This window comes from Hoplias malabaricus, chromosome 4, assembly GCF_029633855.1.
Source record: "Hoplias malabaricus isolate fHopMal1 chromosome 4, fHopMal1.hap1, whole genome shotgun sequence".
NCBI classification, from domain to species: Eukaryota; Metazoa; Chordata; class Actinopteri; order Characiformes; family Erythrinidae; genus Hoplias; species Hoplias malabaricus.
This window is the reverse complement of record NC_089803.1, coordinates 32,572,555-32,588,143: the sequence shown is the minus strand read 5'-3', so window position 1 is coordinate 32,588,143 and position 15,589 is coordinate 32,572,555. Positions and strand designations below refer to the sequence as shown.

Sequence of the window (15,589 nt, the reverse complement as noted above, 5' to 3'; positions counted from 1 at the left end):
TGCAGTGACAGTTGAAGTGGGCTATGAAGTGATGTGAAATGCAATGAAAACCAAACATGAGGGCTTTGTTTTTTGTTCTTTTTTTCTTGAACAATTGTTTAACTGGCAAAAGTAGATTAAAAAAAAATATTTCAAATGTTTCCACTGATCAACTTGTTATGACCTCAATGTGCCTAGGGGAAAATAAGGTCTTATTATATAAACAGCAGGTGACTACCTTCAGCCCCATTTTACAAGGGAGCTATTTATATTGCACTCTACATTGATAGGTAGGGTGGCTTGATCTGGTCACGGGGAGGACTGATGGCACAGAGCCTACTACTGGAACAGACCATCTCACATAAACATATTTTGAATTTGATGCCTGCAACACACTCCAAAAAATTGGGACAAATGTAAAATGAATGAAAAGTTTATAGACAGTTTGTGTTATATTTTGAAGCATTACACTATAAACATAAGAGAATTGTCAGTTCATTCATATAGAGCAATTCTCAGTGCAATTTTGCTAAGAATTTAGATTTATTTATTTTTTAATCATCTAAGGTACTTTATTTTGGAGAAATTTGGAGAAATGCCAATCCCTGTAGAGTAAGACTGGACACCAGTGTAAATGAATGAGAACTTTTCAGTCCTCAGATGCATAAGAAACTGTCATGCTACCTTGATAAATATGGCCACATTGTCTTCGGAGTGTTTGAAAAACAAATTGTTGTCTCTTAAAAAGAGTCCATCACTGCAAAGAGAAAATCATACATCAATATGTGAAACCACTAATGAGTTCTCAGACACAGGCTCAACTCTGACTGCCAAAAAGAAATGTGCTTGTGTTAGACAGGTCCTGGTTTAACTTGTCTGCATGAAAAATTAATGTTGCATTATCCATGCTAATGATGAAATGGACCATCCAGACTGTTATCATTAATAGGTTCCAAAGTCAGCATCTCTCATGGTATGGGGGTGCTTCAGTGGTTATTTGCATATGTGAGTATATTTTGATTAATGTTAAAGGTGAACATTGGGTTTTAAAGAGGGACATATGGTACCCTCGGGGATGCGTTTTACTTGGAAGTCCATGGTTATTTTAACTGGACAATACAAGTCCATGTTCTATATGTGCTGCAACAGCATAGAGATTTGGACATAGAGCATGTGCTTGACAGTCCTGCCAGGAAGTCCAGATCTCTCTCCTGTGTGGCATCACAAACAGAAGAATAGGGCAACGGTGACCATGGAGCAGATAAAACCTTGTATCAAGGCAAACTGGCCAAATTTCTTCCAGCAAAATGTAAATATCTAACATCCCCCATTTTCCAAATTATTAAAAAAATCCATCCATCCATTATCTGTAACCGCTTATCCGATTTAGGGTCGCGGGGGGTCCAGAGCCTACCTGGAATCATCGGGCGCAAGGCGGGAATACACCCTGGAGGGGACGCCAGTCCTTCACAGGGCAACACAGACACACACACATTCACTCACACACTCACGGACACTTTCGAGTCGCCAATCCACCTGCAACATGTGTTTTTGGACTGTGGGAGGAAACCGGAGCACCCGGAGGAAACCCACGCGGACATGGGGAGAACGCACCAACTCCTCACAGACAGTCACCCGGAGCTGGAATTGAACCCACAACCTCCAGGCCCCTGGAGCTGTGTGACTGCGACACTACCTGCTGCGCCACTGTGCCGCCCTTATTAAAAAATGTACTTTAAAAATAAAGTAAATATAAAACAGCGGTAAACATGCCTCTGTCCCAAATTCTGTCACAAAGTTTTACCAAATATAGTCAAGTTGTTCAGTGAAAACACAGGAAGTCTATTCTTTGTGCTTTTATCAGTTAAATAAATTAACAAATCAGTTTCTTGCTATTATTGCATTTTACACAATATTCTAACTTTGCTGAAAATTGCGTTTGTAATTATTTTTACTGTCTCGTTTTTGTAGAAGAAAAGCAGGACCTTTCCCTCAATATCTCTTCAAATGGATCTGCCAGCATCACAGTGTCTGTAGAGGTCAATGGAATTGTTTACTCAGGTCTGTACACTCAATGTACAATGTATACTCAGTGTGTACAATCAGAGCTTTACACACAAAACCTTTTTATATTTAACACTAACTTGAAAGGAAGGAAAAACGTTTTATGTCTTCTTTATTTGTACAGGTTCCCTTTATGCTCAGAAGTCCCCTGCAGCTATGCCGAACACTGCCACAGCTACATCTATAAGTCAGACCTCCACCCTCAGCCCCAGCATTGCCTCCTCCTCTGCCTCCTCTTCTAGCTCCAAGGGTCCTGGTTCAGTGGAGCCTGCTGTTGGTGGCTCTCCTTAGCTCCCAGAAGCCTGTCTAACTTTAGCCTCCCTCTCCTGGAGAAGCACACCATATCTATGGAGAGTCTTTGGCCATCCAGTGGTCTGTTAAAGCCAAGTCTACCTCCTTTTGAGACCCATCAGGCTCACCTCTGTTGAGAGGGGGCCTCCACTTACAAAGAGTTTAGTAACTGTTTTGCCCTGTTGCAGATGGCCTCTGCCCTCTGCCTATGTGTGCTGCAAACTTTCTCAGGACTTGGAAGATCAAGAGAATGATATCCAAAATCACAACAAGTACCTCAACTATCTTAATTAAATTACTATTATGAGCATATTTCAGTGCTCCACATATTTTAATACCTGTACAAAATGCCTTCCTCTATGCATATGCATATTCATATTCATCCATAGAATATCATGTAGTTACAAACACCGCTGCTAAACAATCATGGCAAAAATATTCTGCCAAAATCCCACAGCGGGTGTCGGAACATTTCCCCTTATCCCATCAGTAGGTCATCTTTTGTAACTTTGGCCATATTTACCTCATGCACACCCACAGTTGATTACAGTGTGTTAGAGTGGAGTATTCTGATTGCTGTCTAATATGTGAATAGAGGATTTTGCTGGATTTCAAATGGACCATAATCCTATCAAATGGTGTTTGCAGTTATTTTGATTAGCAATGGGTCATTTGTTTATTTTATTTTATTTTATTGTATTCTTTTTATTTAGTATGTTTTCCTGATTTGATTGTGGATTGTTTTTCCATTATTTTTAGTTTCTAGATATCCAAAAATATTATTTTGATTTTGAAAGGATTTCAAGTATACATTTTAAAAAGAGTTTTGAGTATTGAAACTGCATTTTACACAACTGAAAGCATATTGGTCCAAAGAGTGGTCTTTACCTTTTGAATCAAGTTTATAGATGCATATTATTTGGAGGGGACACTGTGTTCCACAAGTCGATTATTTAGGTGGCGTTGGACGATCAATTACAGGCTCGCTAATCTGAGCCCTTATAAACATGATATTCCTTTTCTGTGTGAAGGACCGAGGAAAATTTTCACCAATATAATCAAGCAATCATGCAATGAAGAATTGAACTTGCTGAAATTAAATCACACAGTTATCAGGGTATTTGTTCTTAGTCTAGTATTTCACTCAAAACATTGATTTTGCTCATGTACTAAAGAGAAAAACAGGAACAGCGCTTTGAGATTTTTGTGCATTCCTCCCCTCCCTGGTATTTGTCTTTGTTTCTTTCTGTCTTTAATATTCTCTCTCTTTTTGTGACTTTAGACCTCAAATACCTTTCCATATTGGAAAGCAAGTTTCTCAGGAATTTCAGGTTGATCAGTGGGGGTTTTTTGTTTGTTTGTTTGTTTTATTTTTTTTAAAAACCTCCGCACCACAACGCCTCATGTCTCAAATGAACAAGGCTAGATATACCTCAGTGGGAGAAATGAAATAGCTACCTCAGAAATAACTTTGTATAATATAAGTCAGGACAAGTCAGAATTAGCTCCAGACACTAGATACAGAGTCAAAAATATTTTGAGTTTTATGAATTATCTCTTATTAAATTCTGAAATGTACTCAGGTTTTTAGTGAAGAAAGTACCTCGGAAAAATGTAGATAACTAATGACCGAACAACTGTCACATAATGGTGTGAGGAGAATCAATAGACGTTGAGATAGAAATCTCCTACCTCTGGAAATATCAAGATTATCAAAGACTGTCAGTAGGACTGGGGTATATCTTATCAGTCAGGGTCTCTCTAGCACCTGATAAATATAAATACTGGTTAACTTCACTTTTGGAATTGTAAAATGGACAGAATTAAAATGACATTTCCGCAGAAGATCATGGTACAACACAGAGCAGTCTTGAAAAAGGGATGTAATCAGTAGGTGCTTATGTTACCTCTCAAAGGAACTGTGGTCTATATCCCTAATGCCGTTTTATGCTTGAAATAATTTCTACATATACACCATTTATTACCTCTTTTACTGTATTTATCAGATGACTACACAGCTGAAAACCAAAGACCATCTCACTGTATTTCTACTGTGCTTTCTCTGGTGTTTTCACTTTATTTACACATGGAGCTTGACAAAGTGGAATTAAAGTATGAGTTAATGGAAAAAAAAAAAATCATGGCTTGTTTTGTTTTCTCGATTTTGTGTCTAGATCTGGCTTTGTATTTTGGCCTGACTGAACTGAACGAGTTTTAATTGCCCCTTGGCAGCTTGTGAATGGGTATAATAATAATTAATTGGCCTATGGAACAGGCTGAGCATTTTACATGTCTCATTCACTGCATGCATTGTTTCTTCTTTTATGATGACAGTTTATGAGAGTATGACTGAAAGGTTTGATTGTATTAATAGACCTATAAAATGCATTTCCTGAAGAAGAGACATTGCACAGTTTAAATGGATTCCAAGTGTTGCTAGTGCTCTTCAGTCAGATGCTGTGTAGACAATAGACAAAAATTACTCAACCAAAGAAAAAAAAAATAGTTGATAGGAACTATTGAATTGCAATGATATTCGAAAAGAAGAAAAATGCTACCAGGATAAATAAATTATTTAATATGACATACTGTCATATTGTTATAAACCGCTTCTTAGTGTTTATGCTCTGAAAGGTGGTTACACATGCAGAAACTTGGTGTTGAACTTCTGATTGTGAGCTGTGGAAGGTTGTGTCCTATGTCACAATTTACGTTTTAAAAAAATACTTTTATTTAGAAAATGCGCCACAGAGATTAACGCAGCGAATCAGACACAGAGTGGGTCTTATTTCAGCCTTCGTTAAGGCACCTGTTCAAATATAAAGCTGCTCCAATCATCAGCTTCACTGGCCTCCTATTCAAATTAGTTTTTACCAGCTCTGGGCTTGAGGTCAGTGACAAGAACACAACAGATAACAACGATGGCTAATTACAGTTAAAGCGGCTTGTATATGACTTTTAGGGAAACAGAGGAAGACAGGAGACTTAGTGAACGTAAATATGAGCTGTGTTCAGGGTGTGAGAAAGCGCTCTAAACAGCCAGCAATTTGACGTTAGTCTCTGGCCTTGTCCCTGACTGCACACTGCTGCTCTGAATAGTATAAATAGCAGTGTTTCTGTCCTGTGGTATGTAAAGTTCCATAGTGGGATGTTTGGGACACAGTCTCGTTCTCTAACGTTAATGTTTTACACAAATTCTGTTCCACATCATACAGGTGCCGGTCATAAAATTTGCAGGTGTTTTGAGTGTGGCACCAGGTGTCTTCAACATTGAACCTTTCACAATATTCTAATTTTCTGAGAGAGGCAGTATTAACATGGAAAGGCATCGGCATCTTACGTTCGCGTGACGCTGGCACATGCCTGTGATATCGGCACCTTACATACGGGTGACAGTGGCATCTGTTTTTTTTTTTTTTGTTGTTTTTTTTTGAGACACTGGCATATGCCAGTGGCGTCTATTTATTTATTTATTTTTTTTATTTTTTTTTTGTGACAATGGCATCGATATATTTTTTTAGTGACAGTGGCATGTGCCAATGGCATCGATTTTTTTTTTTTTTTTTGACAGTGGCATATGCCTCTGTTCCGCGCAAATGCCGATGACATTGCCATCCGTTTTATGACACTGGCATATACTCCACCTCATTGTTGAACAACTGCCAGTAGACTAAGTTTAGCTAGCATATGGATGTTTAAACTAGCTATATATTTAACTAGCACACGTATGCTACTAGCATGTAAACGGAACAAACAAGTGACATGCTACAAACAAATATCCCTTATTCGCACACAGTCCACTGTCACTGTGTTCATGGACAATTGAACTACAAGTTCTTCCCAGTAGTGATGTGTCGGCCGCGAACGAACCGGTTCAAAGAGCCGGCTCTTGTAAGTGAACGATGAGAGCCGGTACCCGTGTAAGACCGAGCCATTTTTTTTTCTAAGGCTTGTCATTCAACCAATCAGAGAACAACAAGCAAGCTCCAACCCTCCAAGCTGAGACACTTGGTTTTTCTGAATGCCAATCTGCCTTCAAAAAAATAGTTGAAGAAAATGTTAAATGAGTTAAATGTTTGTTGACAGTTGTGGTTGTTTTAATCACTACCGTTGAATGCTGCTGTTTTGCACTTTGCAGAGTATTTGTTTATTTTATTACCCAGAAATGGATGATTATTTAATAAGCTATTTTGTAATACCTACCTTTTGGGTTCCACTGGCTATATTTCAGAGTTTACAAGTGATTTTTTATTAAGGTGTTTAAATAAAAATCCAGTTATTTATACAATTGAATGTGTGAGGACAATCAGTGAGTTATTACAAGACAGCCATAAAAACAATTGGCCATTGCAACACTATTTAATATTTTTAATATTGAACAATAATGTTTTGTCCATATAGTCATGTAAAATGTAGGTAATATTGTTCTGTACAAGTGGAAATACGTGGTAAAACAAAGAGCCATTTAGGAGCCGAAAGAGCCGGCTCTTTATGAAGAGCCGAGCCAAAAGAGCCGACTCCCCAAAAAGAGCCGAAATTCCTATCACTACTTCCCAGTTACGACGCTCCTCAAAACCATTATACATATTGGTATATATATTTCAAGACGTCGACATACCACAATGCTGCCGTGCTATTACATGAGAGGCAGTAATATTTATATATATATATATATATATATATATATATATATATATATATATATATAGAGAGAGAGAGAGAGAGAGAGAGAGAGAGAGAGAGAGAGAGAGAATCTAATATGCCAGTGTATTAAATGAAACATTACTTTTTTAAATAGAGGTAGCAACCTGCTAGGCCTAATCAGAAAATTGAACACGGGAATCATCTAGGGGCCTAAGAAAACAATATGGGGACATTGCACGGTAGGTGTGTTGTACTATTACGTATTAAATGGGTACAAATAGTGGTGTAGCTACCATTATTTATATTATTTTATACAGGTAATGTTAAATGCCGTGTATTATTATGTTCACTGGTTATCAGTAATATATGGGAAAAACATTTTATACTGCTAATGTGCAATAGAATGCTGTATAGGAATGCTATTAAAAGTGGCAGAGGGCTATACTATAAGGTTTAGTGTGCCTGCGTTCTGGTGCTGCAAGTCTCTGACATGTTAACATTAATACCTTAATGCTATCCTGTATTTAATTTGCTTTTTAGGACACACATTTAAAACACTTGATGGTCTGTTTCATGACATCCAGGCTCACAGTACTTGTCCATTCTGTAGAAAGTGTGATGAGTGCACCCAGGACCACATCTCTAAAAAAACATCTCAAGTATTCTGTTTTTTTTTAAAGATGTTAGCAATAGTAAGCAGTATGTTTCTAATCTGAATTTTTATGTTAATAATGGTATATTTATTTTGGTAAATGCTGAGGAAATACTAATGGTCAAAATGTTCCTTTGTGATCAGTGCGATTGTCTAATTATTGAGATTAAAAACTTTAAAAATGATGTGCTGTTTATGATCTGTTGTTTTTGTAGACTTTTGAGGACTTGTACAGCTAAACTAACTGTTCAGTAGTAATTACATAATGTTGAATTCTTTTTTCTGTCAGATCTTTTCACAGTGCCATGGTTTTGTGGACAAGTTAAAGACTTAAAAAGAAGTCGTTAAATAAACACATGGACTTTACTGTAAAGGAGAAAAAGAGAACTGCACTAATAAGTCTACTTTAATATATAATATTTATTACATACTCGTGTTGGTAAAATTGTACATGATGGTAGTCTGCAGCATATTACTGACACAGCTGCCCTCCTAAAATGAAAACTCAAGATAAAGCCAAGTTAATACCAAGTTGCAATGTTACACAGAAAATACCACATTTCATTTTGTAAGGATCATTTCTATATGGGGTTTTATGCCACTCCCAATTCATAGATTCCAGTTCTTAATGGTACAATGTTATACAAATGTGTAAATAGCCTCAGACAAATTCCATGTATTGATAATTTAAAAGAACTATGAAAAACAACAACACCATATATATATATATATATATACAAATTTTGCATAAGACTGACAAAAATATTTATGTCATATGTCAGTAGAATTGGATGTCAGCACATATTATGAGCCTTCATCAGAAAGTCATACATTGTCTTGGTTGAAACGTCAGCTTTCAAGTGTCTGACATGCAGTGTTGTACACACAGTGACAGTGGACTGTGTGCGAATAAGGGATATTTGTTTGTAGCATGTCACTTGTTTGGTCCGTTTACATGCTAGTAGCATACGTGTGCTAGTTAAATATATAGCTAGTTTAAACATCCATATGCTAGCTAAACTTAGTCTACTGGCAGATGTTCAACAATGAAGTGGAGTATATGCCAGTGTCATAAAACGGATTGCAATGTCATCGGCATTTGCGCAAAACAGAGGCATATGCCACTGTCAAAAAAAAAAAAAAGATCCATTCCACTGACATGTGCCACTGTCACCAAAAAAAATAAAAATAAATAGATGCCACTGTCACCCGTATGTAAGGTGCCGATATCACAGGCATGTGCCAGTGTCACGCGAACGTAAGATGCCGATGCCTTTCCATGTTAATACCGCTACTGGACAGAGACAGAACTCAGGTTGGGATGTTTACATTACTGTGTAACCGACAACACACTCATTGTTTATACATGAGTACAAAGGCGGGAATACACCCTGGAGGATGCGCCAGTCCTTCACAGGGCAACACACAACCTCACACCTATGGACACTTGAGGAAACCGGAGCATCCGGAGGAAACCCACGCGGACATAGGGAGAACACACCACACTCCTCACAGACAGTCACCCGGAGCGGGAAACAAACCCACAACCTCCAGGTCCCTGGAGCTGTGTGGCTGCGACACTACCTGCTGCACCACGGTGCCGCCCCATCTTGGAGCATCTAGGCAGTGTAAAACAGATATGAGGTCACCTATTTTTGCTTTAAGACCCCACTCACTGATTACCCAACCACCTTCTAGTCTTAACAATTTCTGAATGAAAAAAATAAATAAATGGCAAATGGGAAAACAATTAGATTATTATTCTTCAAAAAATTCTTTAATAATTATAGGCCTTTGTTCAAATTCTAACTAAAACATGGATTCATTTATGAATAAATCAAACATTTCTAATGACTGCATAATTCAGCAGGCCTCCTGAAAAACAACCTGGCACTTATGGCTAAATTCAAATTTTAATTGACCAAAATAAAGAAATTTATACCAAATAAGTAGCCTAGGGTTCAATGAGCCGAATGCTAATGCTAGTGCTATTAATGTTAGCCTCTGCAGACTGAGTCATGTTCATATATTCTAGGGTGATCGGATCTGAGATGGTAAAAAAGAGGACAAGAGGACATCCGAGAACTTACATTTACGTTTCGGCTTAGCTGCTCGAGATGAGGATAGGTCCATGAGTTTTGCCTGACGTAAACAAGGACTACTGACGTGCAGACTGACCAATTAAATGTTTACAGAGAAGGTTATCGACCAATAACGGTAGCTCTACAGTCAGACCGTCCAATCCGAAGATTTCGGCCTACTTCACCACGCCCCCTTCTCACTCAAGCGAACCAATCGGAGTAGGGGAGGGCGGGACTAGTTTGTGAAGGAAACTTCTCCAAATTCTATGTAAGCTCTAGAAAAACAAAATCCCGGACGTTTGTGAAATTCCGCCCGGACATTTTTTTAAGTCTAAAAAAGAGGACATGTCCGGGTAAAAGAGGACGTCTGGTCATCCTAATATATTCACACTGAGTAGAAAACAATAGGGTATTTAATTACAACAGTGTGTGATTTTTAATATCCGTGTAAGTCTCAGCAGAAACAGATATTTAAAAAATGTATAAATTAGCCAATAAGATAAAGTAAATTGTAACGTAGCGATAGCTAATTTTCTAAATTACTCTTGGGGCTAACATACATATTTAACTGAATAAAAAGGCCAGTAAGAAGGTGACGAATGAACTAATGTCAAGATTGGGACAGTTTCTTATTATCGTAAGTGTAAAACATATCCTTTAATATACATTTGTTTTATTAAATAGCACATATTTGTGTATAGCAATGTTCACTGTACCACAAATAAATAAATAAATAACGTTTTAAAAAGGTAATGACACATTTCTCAGCTAGGAAAGATTTATTTCAGTATTTTAAAAGCTGTATTAACTCTTTTTTAAATATCATCGTACTGTATATGAGGTTGGGGCCAGTGGACTACAGAGTGATGTACCAGTGCAGAACTACAGGGACGTCCATAACCAAGGTATGATGACATCACAGATCAGCCTGATGACAGTTAGATTGTTGTTATTTAAACGCTGAGGACGGTGTTTGGGCCAGTTTTGTTCTCGACCAGTTCGAAACAAAGCGCTTTTTTCACTCTGTGATAAACTTTGGCATATTTCATCATGAGCGACTACGTTTGGAGCGACGAAGATTCCTCGTTGGATCGGGAGCAGCTGTCCGGCCCGAGTGGACTGGGCAGCAGCCGCGGATTTGGTGAGTTATATTTATATTTATGTCTGTATCTCAATATTTAAACAAAAATATGCTATTACTTTTGATTCTGCATGAATTCAATTCATGAATCCTATGAATGTTTTGAACGGGCTTTAGCTGCTGTTGTTCTGACGCGCTGGTCACCAAGGACACTCTTTCTGTTTAGCCTGCAGACCAGGGTCCAAAACACAGTACACTGTACATGTCTTTTCAGAAGGAGAATACGTTCTTCATTTTAAATGTAAATAAATGTACAACGTTTTTGTTCAAAGCAATTTTAGTCCATTTCTATTGATCTGTTCATCATTAAAATCAATGTAAAAGGCATTTTTAATTAGTGCCAAAACATTACAAACAGTGGCAGTACCCTATGGAGAGAGATTAGTCTCAAAATACTTTACAAATGCGTAAATGTTAATCCACAAATTAAACACAAGTCACAGAAATGTTTCACTGTTCACAAATGAACACATCACACTCCGTGTCTCAGAGTCTACAGTTTGTACAAATACAGTTACATTCATAAACACGTGTTTGGGTTTCATAAATATATCATAATTTTATGTGAAAATAAATACATTTGTTTAAATTTACATTGCATATATTTGTAAAGTCGAAGTCTCGAATTATACATTTATTTGTAAATTGTTGAATCTGCGTTTGTGAATCGAGTCACTCACGTATTTTTCGTGATGTGCATTTATTCAATTCCCCTCCGGGTTTTTGGATTTTGAGACTTTCCCCTCGCATTTCACCCGCTCCAAATACAAACGCAGCCTGATCCACAAATGTGGCCAGCAGGCGAACAAGCCACCGCTAGGGGGCACTGTTGTTTTAGGACGTGGGGGGACAACTCAAATGGAGACGCATTTGCGCAATATTTAATGGGGAAGTTCGAACAAAATGCCCTCAAGCCGCTGAATTCAGCTTCATATCACAGACAGTTAGGAGGGGGATCACTGGGGAACGCTTGAAGTTAACCTCAATTTAACGTGTTTCGTATTTTTGCGATTAGACTGTTAAAACGGGTGATTTGTTTCAGACAGACCCCCTCAGCCGGAGGGAGGGGCAGATAACCTAAACAGAATATGCGCTTCTCATTGGTCATCACTTTTATTGAGCCAATCAGCAGCCAGAGTTAGCTGTCGATATTTACTGCGGCAGCCAATGGTGTCATAGTCCCGCCCACAGCGGGTTTTGCTGCGACCCTGAGACCAATAGGTCAGTCCTGAGACACTGGGGGAAACAACAGTGCCCCCTAGCGGTGGCTTGTTCGCCTGCTGGTCACATTTGTGGATCAGGCTGCGTTTGTAATTGGACTGTGGGAGGAAACCCACGCAGACACAGGGAGAACACACCAACTCCTCACAGACAGTCACCCGGAGCGGGAATCGAACCCTCAACCTCCAGGTCCCTGGAGCTGTGTGACTGCGACACTAACTGCTGCACCACTGTGACTTTTTATTTGTGACTTGTGTTTCATTTGTGGATTAACATTTACGCATTTGTAAAGTATTTTGAGACTAATCTCTCTCCATAGTTCCCTATCTACTGAATGTTTCAATGTATCCAATGTTATAAAGGGTTCCTCCTATTAACCTATGTGAACTTTACAGGTCTGTTCCACCATCAGCAGATCCACCACGACAGAGCATCATCATCTGCGCCATTCCACCTGCAGACCCACCCCCATCTGCGAAGTGAGAAAGAAGACCTTCGGCGTGGGATTTCCGACGAGATCTACGAAGGACATCATGAGACGGAGGATGAGGGTGAAGATCACGAAGATGAAGACCAGGAGTCTAGCGATCAGGAAGACGGCGATGATCACTACGACGGAGATGATGAAGAGGAGGACAGCGATGACGAAGATGAAGACCAGGAGTCTAGTGATCAGGAAGACGGCGATGATCACTACGACGGAGAAGATGAAGATGAGGACAGCGATGATGAAGATGAAGACAGCGACGGACAGTCCGAGGATGAGGAGACTGACAGTTTGTCAGTGAGGAGTCTGTCTCCTTGGTGGATGTTGCCGTCCGTACCCGGAGAGGGAGTAGAGTCCATCGCTCCACAGCTCCAAAGCACGAGGAGACGACGGAGGAGGGACGAGGTTGTGGAGGAAGAAGAGGACGCGGAGACGGACCATGATGTGGAGGAACCTCCTCGAAGAAGGATCCGGACCGAGTCCGATGAGGAGAGGTGGTTCGGAGAGCCGGCGCTACACCCGGACGGGGTGATAGATGTGCCCGATTCTCTCCGTCAGGCACTGAACGGCATCGCTGTGGTTCTGGATCTGGCCAGAGCTCTAATGCCTTTCACTACGGAGCTTTAAACAGGCCTCTACTCTTTCTATATTATTCATAATAGTTTTATAGTATACTTTACTGTTACTAGTGTAACTTTTCTCATTATTATTATTATTATTATTATTAATGAGTTTATTCTCTTTTCAGGTCACGGTGGGGCCAGAGCTTACCTGGAATCATTGGACACAAGACGCAAACACACTTTGGACAGGACACCATTCATCACAGGACAACACACACACTCCATCACTCACACACACACACCTGTGGACAGTTTCACACACTCACCCTGTCACTCACACATAACTGTAGACAGTTTCACACACTCACCCTGTCACTCACACACACACCTGTGGACAGTTTCACACACTCATCCTGTCACTCACACACACACCTGTGAACAATTTCACACACTCACCCTGTCACTCACACACACACCTGTGAACAATTTCACACACTCACCCAGTCATTTACACACACACCCTGTCACTCACACACACACACACACCTGTGAATAGTTTCACACACTCCATCACTCACACACACCTGTGAACAGTTTCACACACTCCATCACTCACACACACACCTGTGGACAGTTTCACACACTCACCCAGTCACTCACACACACACCTGTGGACAGTTTCACACACTCACCCTGTCACTCACACACTCACATGTGGACAGTTTCACACACTCACCCTATCATTTACACACACACCTATGGACAGCTTCACACACTCACCCTGTCACTCACACACACACACACCTGTGGACAGTTTCACACACCCAGTCACTCACACACACATACCTGTGAACAGTTTCATACACTCCATCACTCACACACACACACCTGTGAACAGTTTCACACACTCCATCACTCACACACACACCTGTGGACAGTTTCACACACTCACCCTGTCACTCACACATTCACATGTGGACAGTTTCACACACTCACCCAGTCATTTACACACACACCTATAGACAGCTTCACACACTCACCCTGTCACTCAAACACACACCTGTGGAGAGTTTCACACACCCAGTCACTCACACACACACCTGTGGATCATTTCTCACCACCAGTTCACTAAGAATAAGTGTTTTTTATTACAGGAGGAACCCAGAGAACCCAGAGGAGACCCACGCAGACACAGGGAGAAGACCCCACACCCGTCATGGAGAGTGACCCGAGGCGCGGACTGAACCCAGGACCCTGGAGCTGTGTGACAGCGATAACTGCTACGACACCATGCCGCAACATTATTAATTTATTTTATTATAATTTTTTTTCTTATTATTAGTCTTAAATATTTTTCATTGAATTTATTTGGTTTTTATTATTTTATTATAACGATTATTAGAATTAGCCACAGTAGTTTTATTAATTTCTTTAGTTTTCTGTTTATTTTGTTTCACTTGTATTAGTTTTATTATATTGTTTTGTTAGTACCTTATGTGTCATATTCATTTCTTTCCTTCTTAATTAATTTGGACGTTGGTGTGTTCTGCTGTGGATTTAAGACACACACGTCATCAATGGAATTTACTGTTATATAGTCATTAATTTAATGTTATTGTTATTAATATGATTTTTAATACTTACATTTTTCTTTTTTAAAAGCCATTGACGTCTTGTTTAATTCTCAAACTATTATTTTGTCAGTTTTCTGTTGCTATTTTATCTCATGTCCACATTTTCTTTTCTTTATTTTAACCACTTGTATCTACTGTTTTACATTTAAGACAATTGTATGTTTTATTATTATTATTATTATTATCAATAAATCAGTGTTTTATTATTGTTATTACTGTGTGAAGATCTTGGTTCTTATCTCACACTTCCTCTGAAATGAAGGTCCTATGATATAAGTGACCACTAACCAACACAGTACCCCCCCAGTCCTAGAATCCCTGCAATAACACTGTTGCACCTGCAGAGGGACCTGTCCACTTCTAACACAGTAACGCGTTATTCCTCAGCATGATTCAGTGCATCAGATATAGTGCAAATGCAATAAGTAAAATATAAAAAAAGTGATGCACAACAGGTGAAGTCGCTGTCTCACAGCTGCAGGGTCCGGTGGTTGTGGGTTCAATCCCTGTGAGGGGTTTGGTGTGTTCTCCATGTGTCTGTGTGGGTTTCCTCCCCGGTCCAAAAAGACATGTTGATAGGAGTCTGAAATCGTCCTCAGGTGTGTAAGTGACGTGTGTAGAGGATATCCAAGATCTCTTTGTGCACTGCGTTAAGACCTCCAAGTGAAAATGTCAAAATTTCCCCTTTACCCCAAGCGTAGAGGGTCAACTAACATGTTTGCTGTCTGAAATTTGATCCCTTAACTTAGAACTGTAATGGCAAGCGTAACAACCCAGACAGCGAGCATTGATCCACTGGCATAAGGTTGGCACAACACTACTGGTCCACCAT

The 15,589-nt window shown here is 39.5% G+C and overlaps 2 protein-coding genes across 4 annotated transcripts in view; both read left to right on the top strand.

Annotated features, from left to right (window-relative positions):
* Positions 1-4,435, top strand: part of arid3b (AT-rich interactive domain 3B) — a 29,676-nt gene extending 25,241 nt beyond the window's left edge. For both annotated transcript variants that reach the window (XM_066670012.1, XM_066670013.1), the window contains exons 8-9: positions 1,951-2,040; positions 2,168-4,435. In XM_066670012.1, the coding sequence (XP_066526109.1) occupies positions 1,951-2,040; positions 2,168-2,334 (257 nt within the window). In that variant the 3' untranslated portion in view covers positions 2,335-4,435. The remainder of the gene's footprint in view (positions 1-1,950; positions 2,041-2,167) is intronic.
* A 2,655-nt stretch (positions 4,436-7,090) lies between these two features.
* On the top strand, positions 7,091-15,307 carry LOC136695446 (RNA polymerase-associated protein LEO1-like). Of its 2 annotated transcripts, none has more exons than XM_066669523.1 (3): positions 7,091-7,217; positions 12,469-13,191; positions 13,309-15,307. In XM_066669523.1, exons 1-2 carry the CDS (start codon positions 7,202-7,204, stop codon positions 13,185-13,187), a joined length of 735 nt encoding a protein of 244 aa, XP_066525620.1. In that variant the 5' UTR covers positions 7,091-7,201; the 3' UTR covers positions 13,188-13,191; positions 13,309-15,307. The 2 variants fall into 2 exon arrangements, with proteins under 2 accessions (XP_066525620.1, XP_066525619.1); XM_066669522.1 differs by lacking the exon at positions 7,091-7,217 and adding an exon at positions 10,635-10,852.
* The last annotated feature ends 282 nt before the right edge of the window (positions 15,308-15,589 follow it).

Excerpts from the sequence above, each read along its gene's own strand:
- LOC136695446 (XM_066669522.1), top strand. The coding sequence starts at position 10,762 with ATGAGCGACTACGTTTGGAGCGACGAAGATTCCTCGTTGGATCGGGAG. Across the intron at positions 10,853-12,468 it reads GGGCAGCAGCCGCGGATTTG|GTCTGTTCCACCATCAGCAG; the intron begins GTGAGTTATATT and ends TGAACTTTACAG.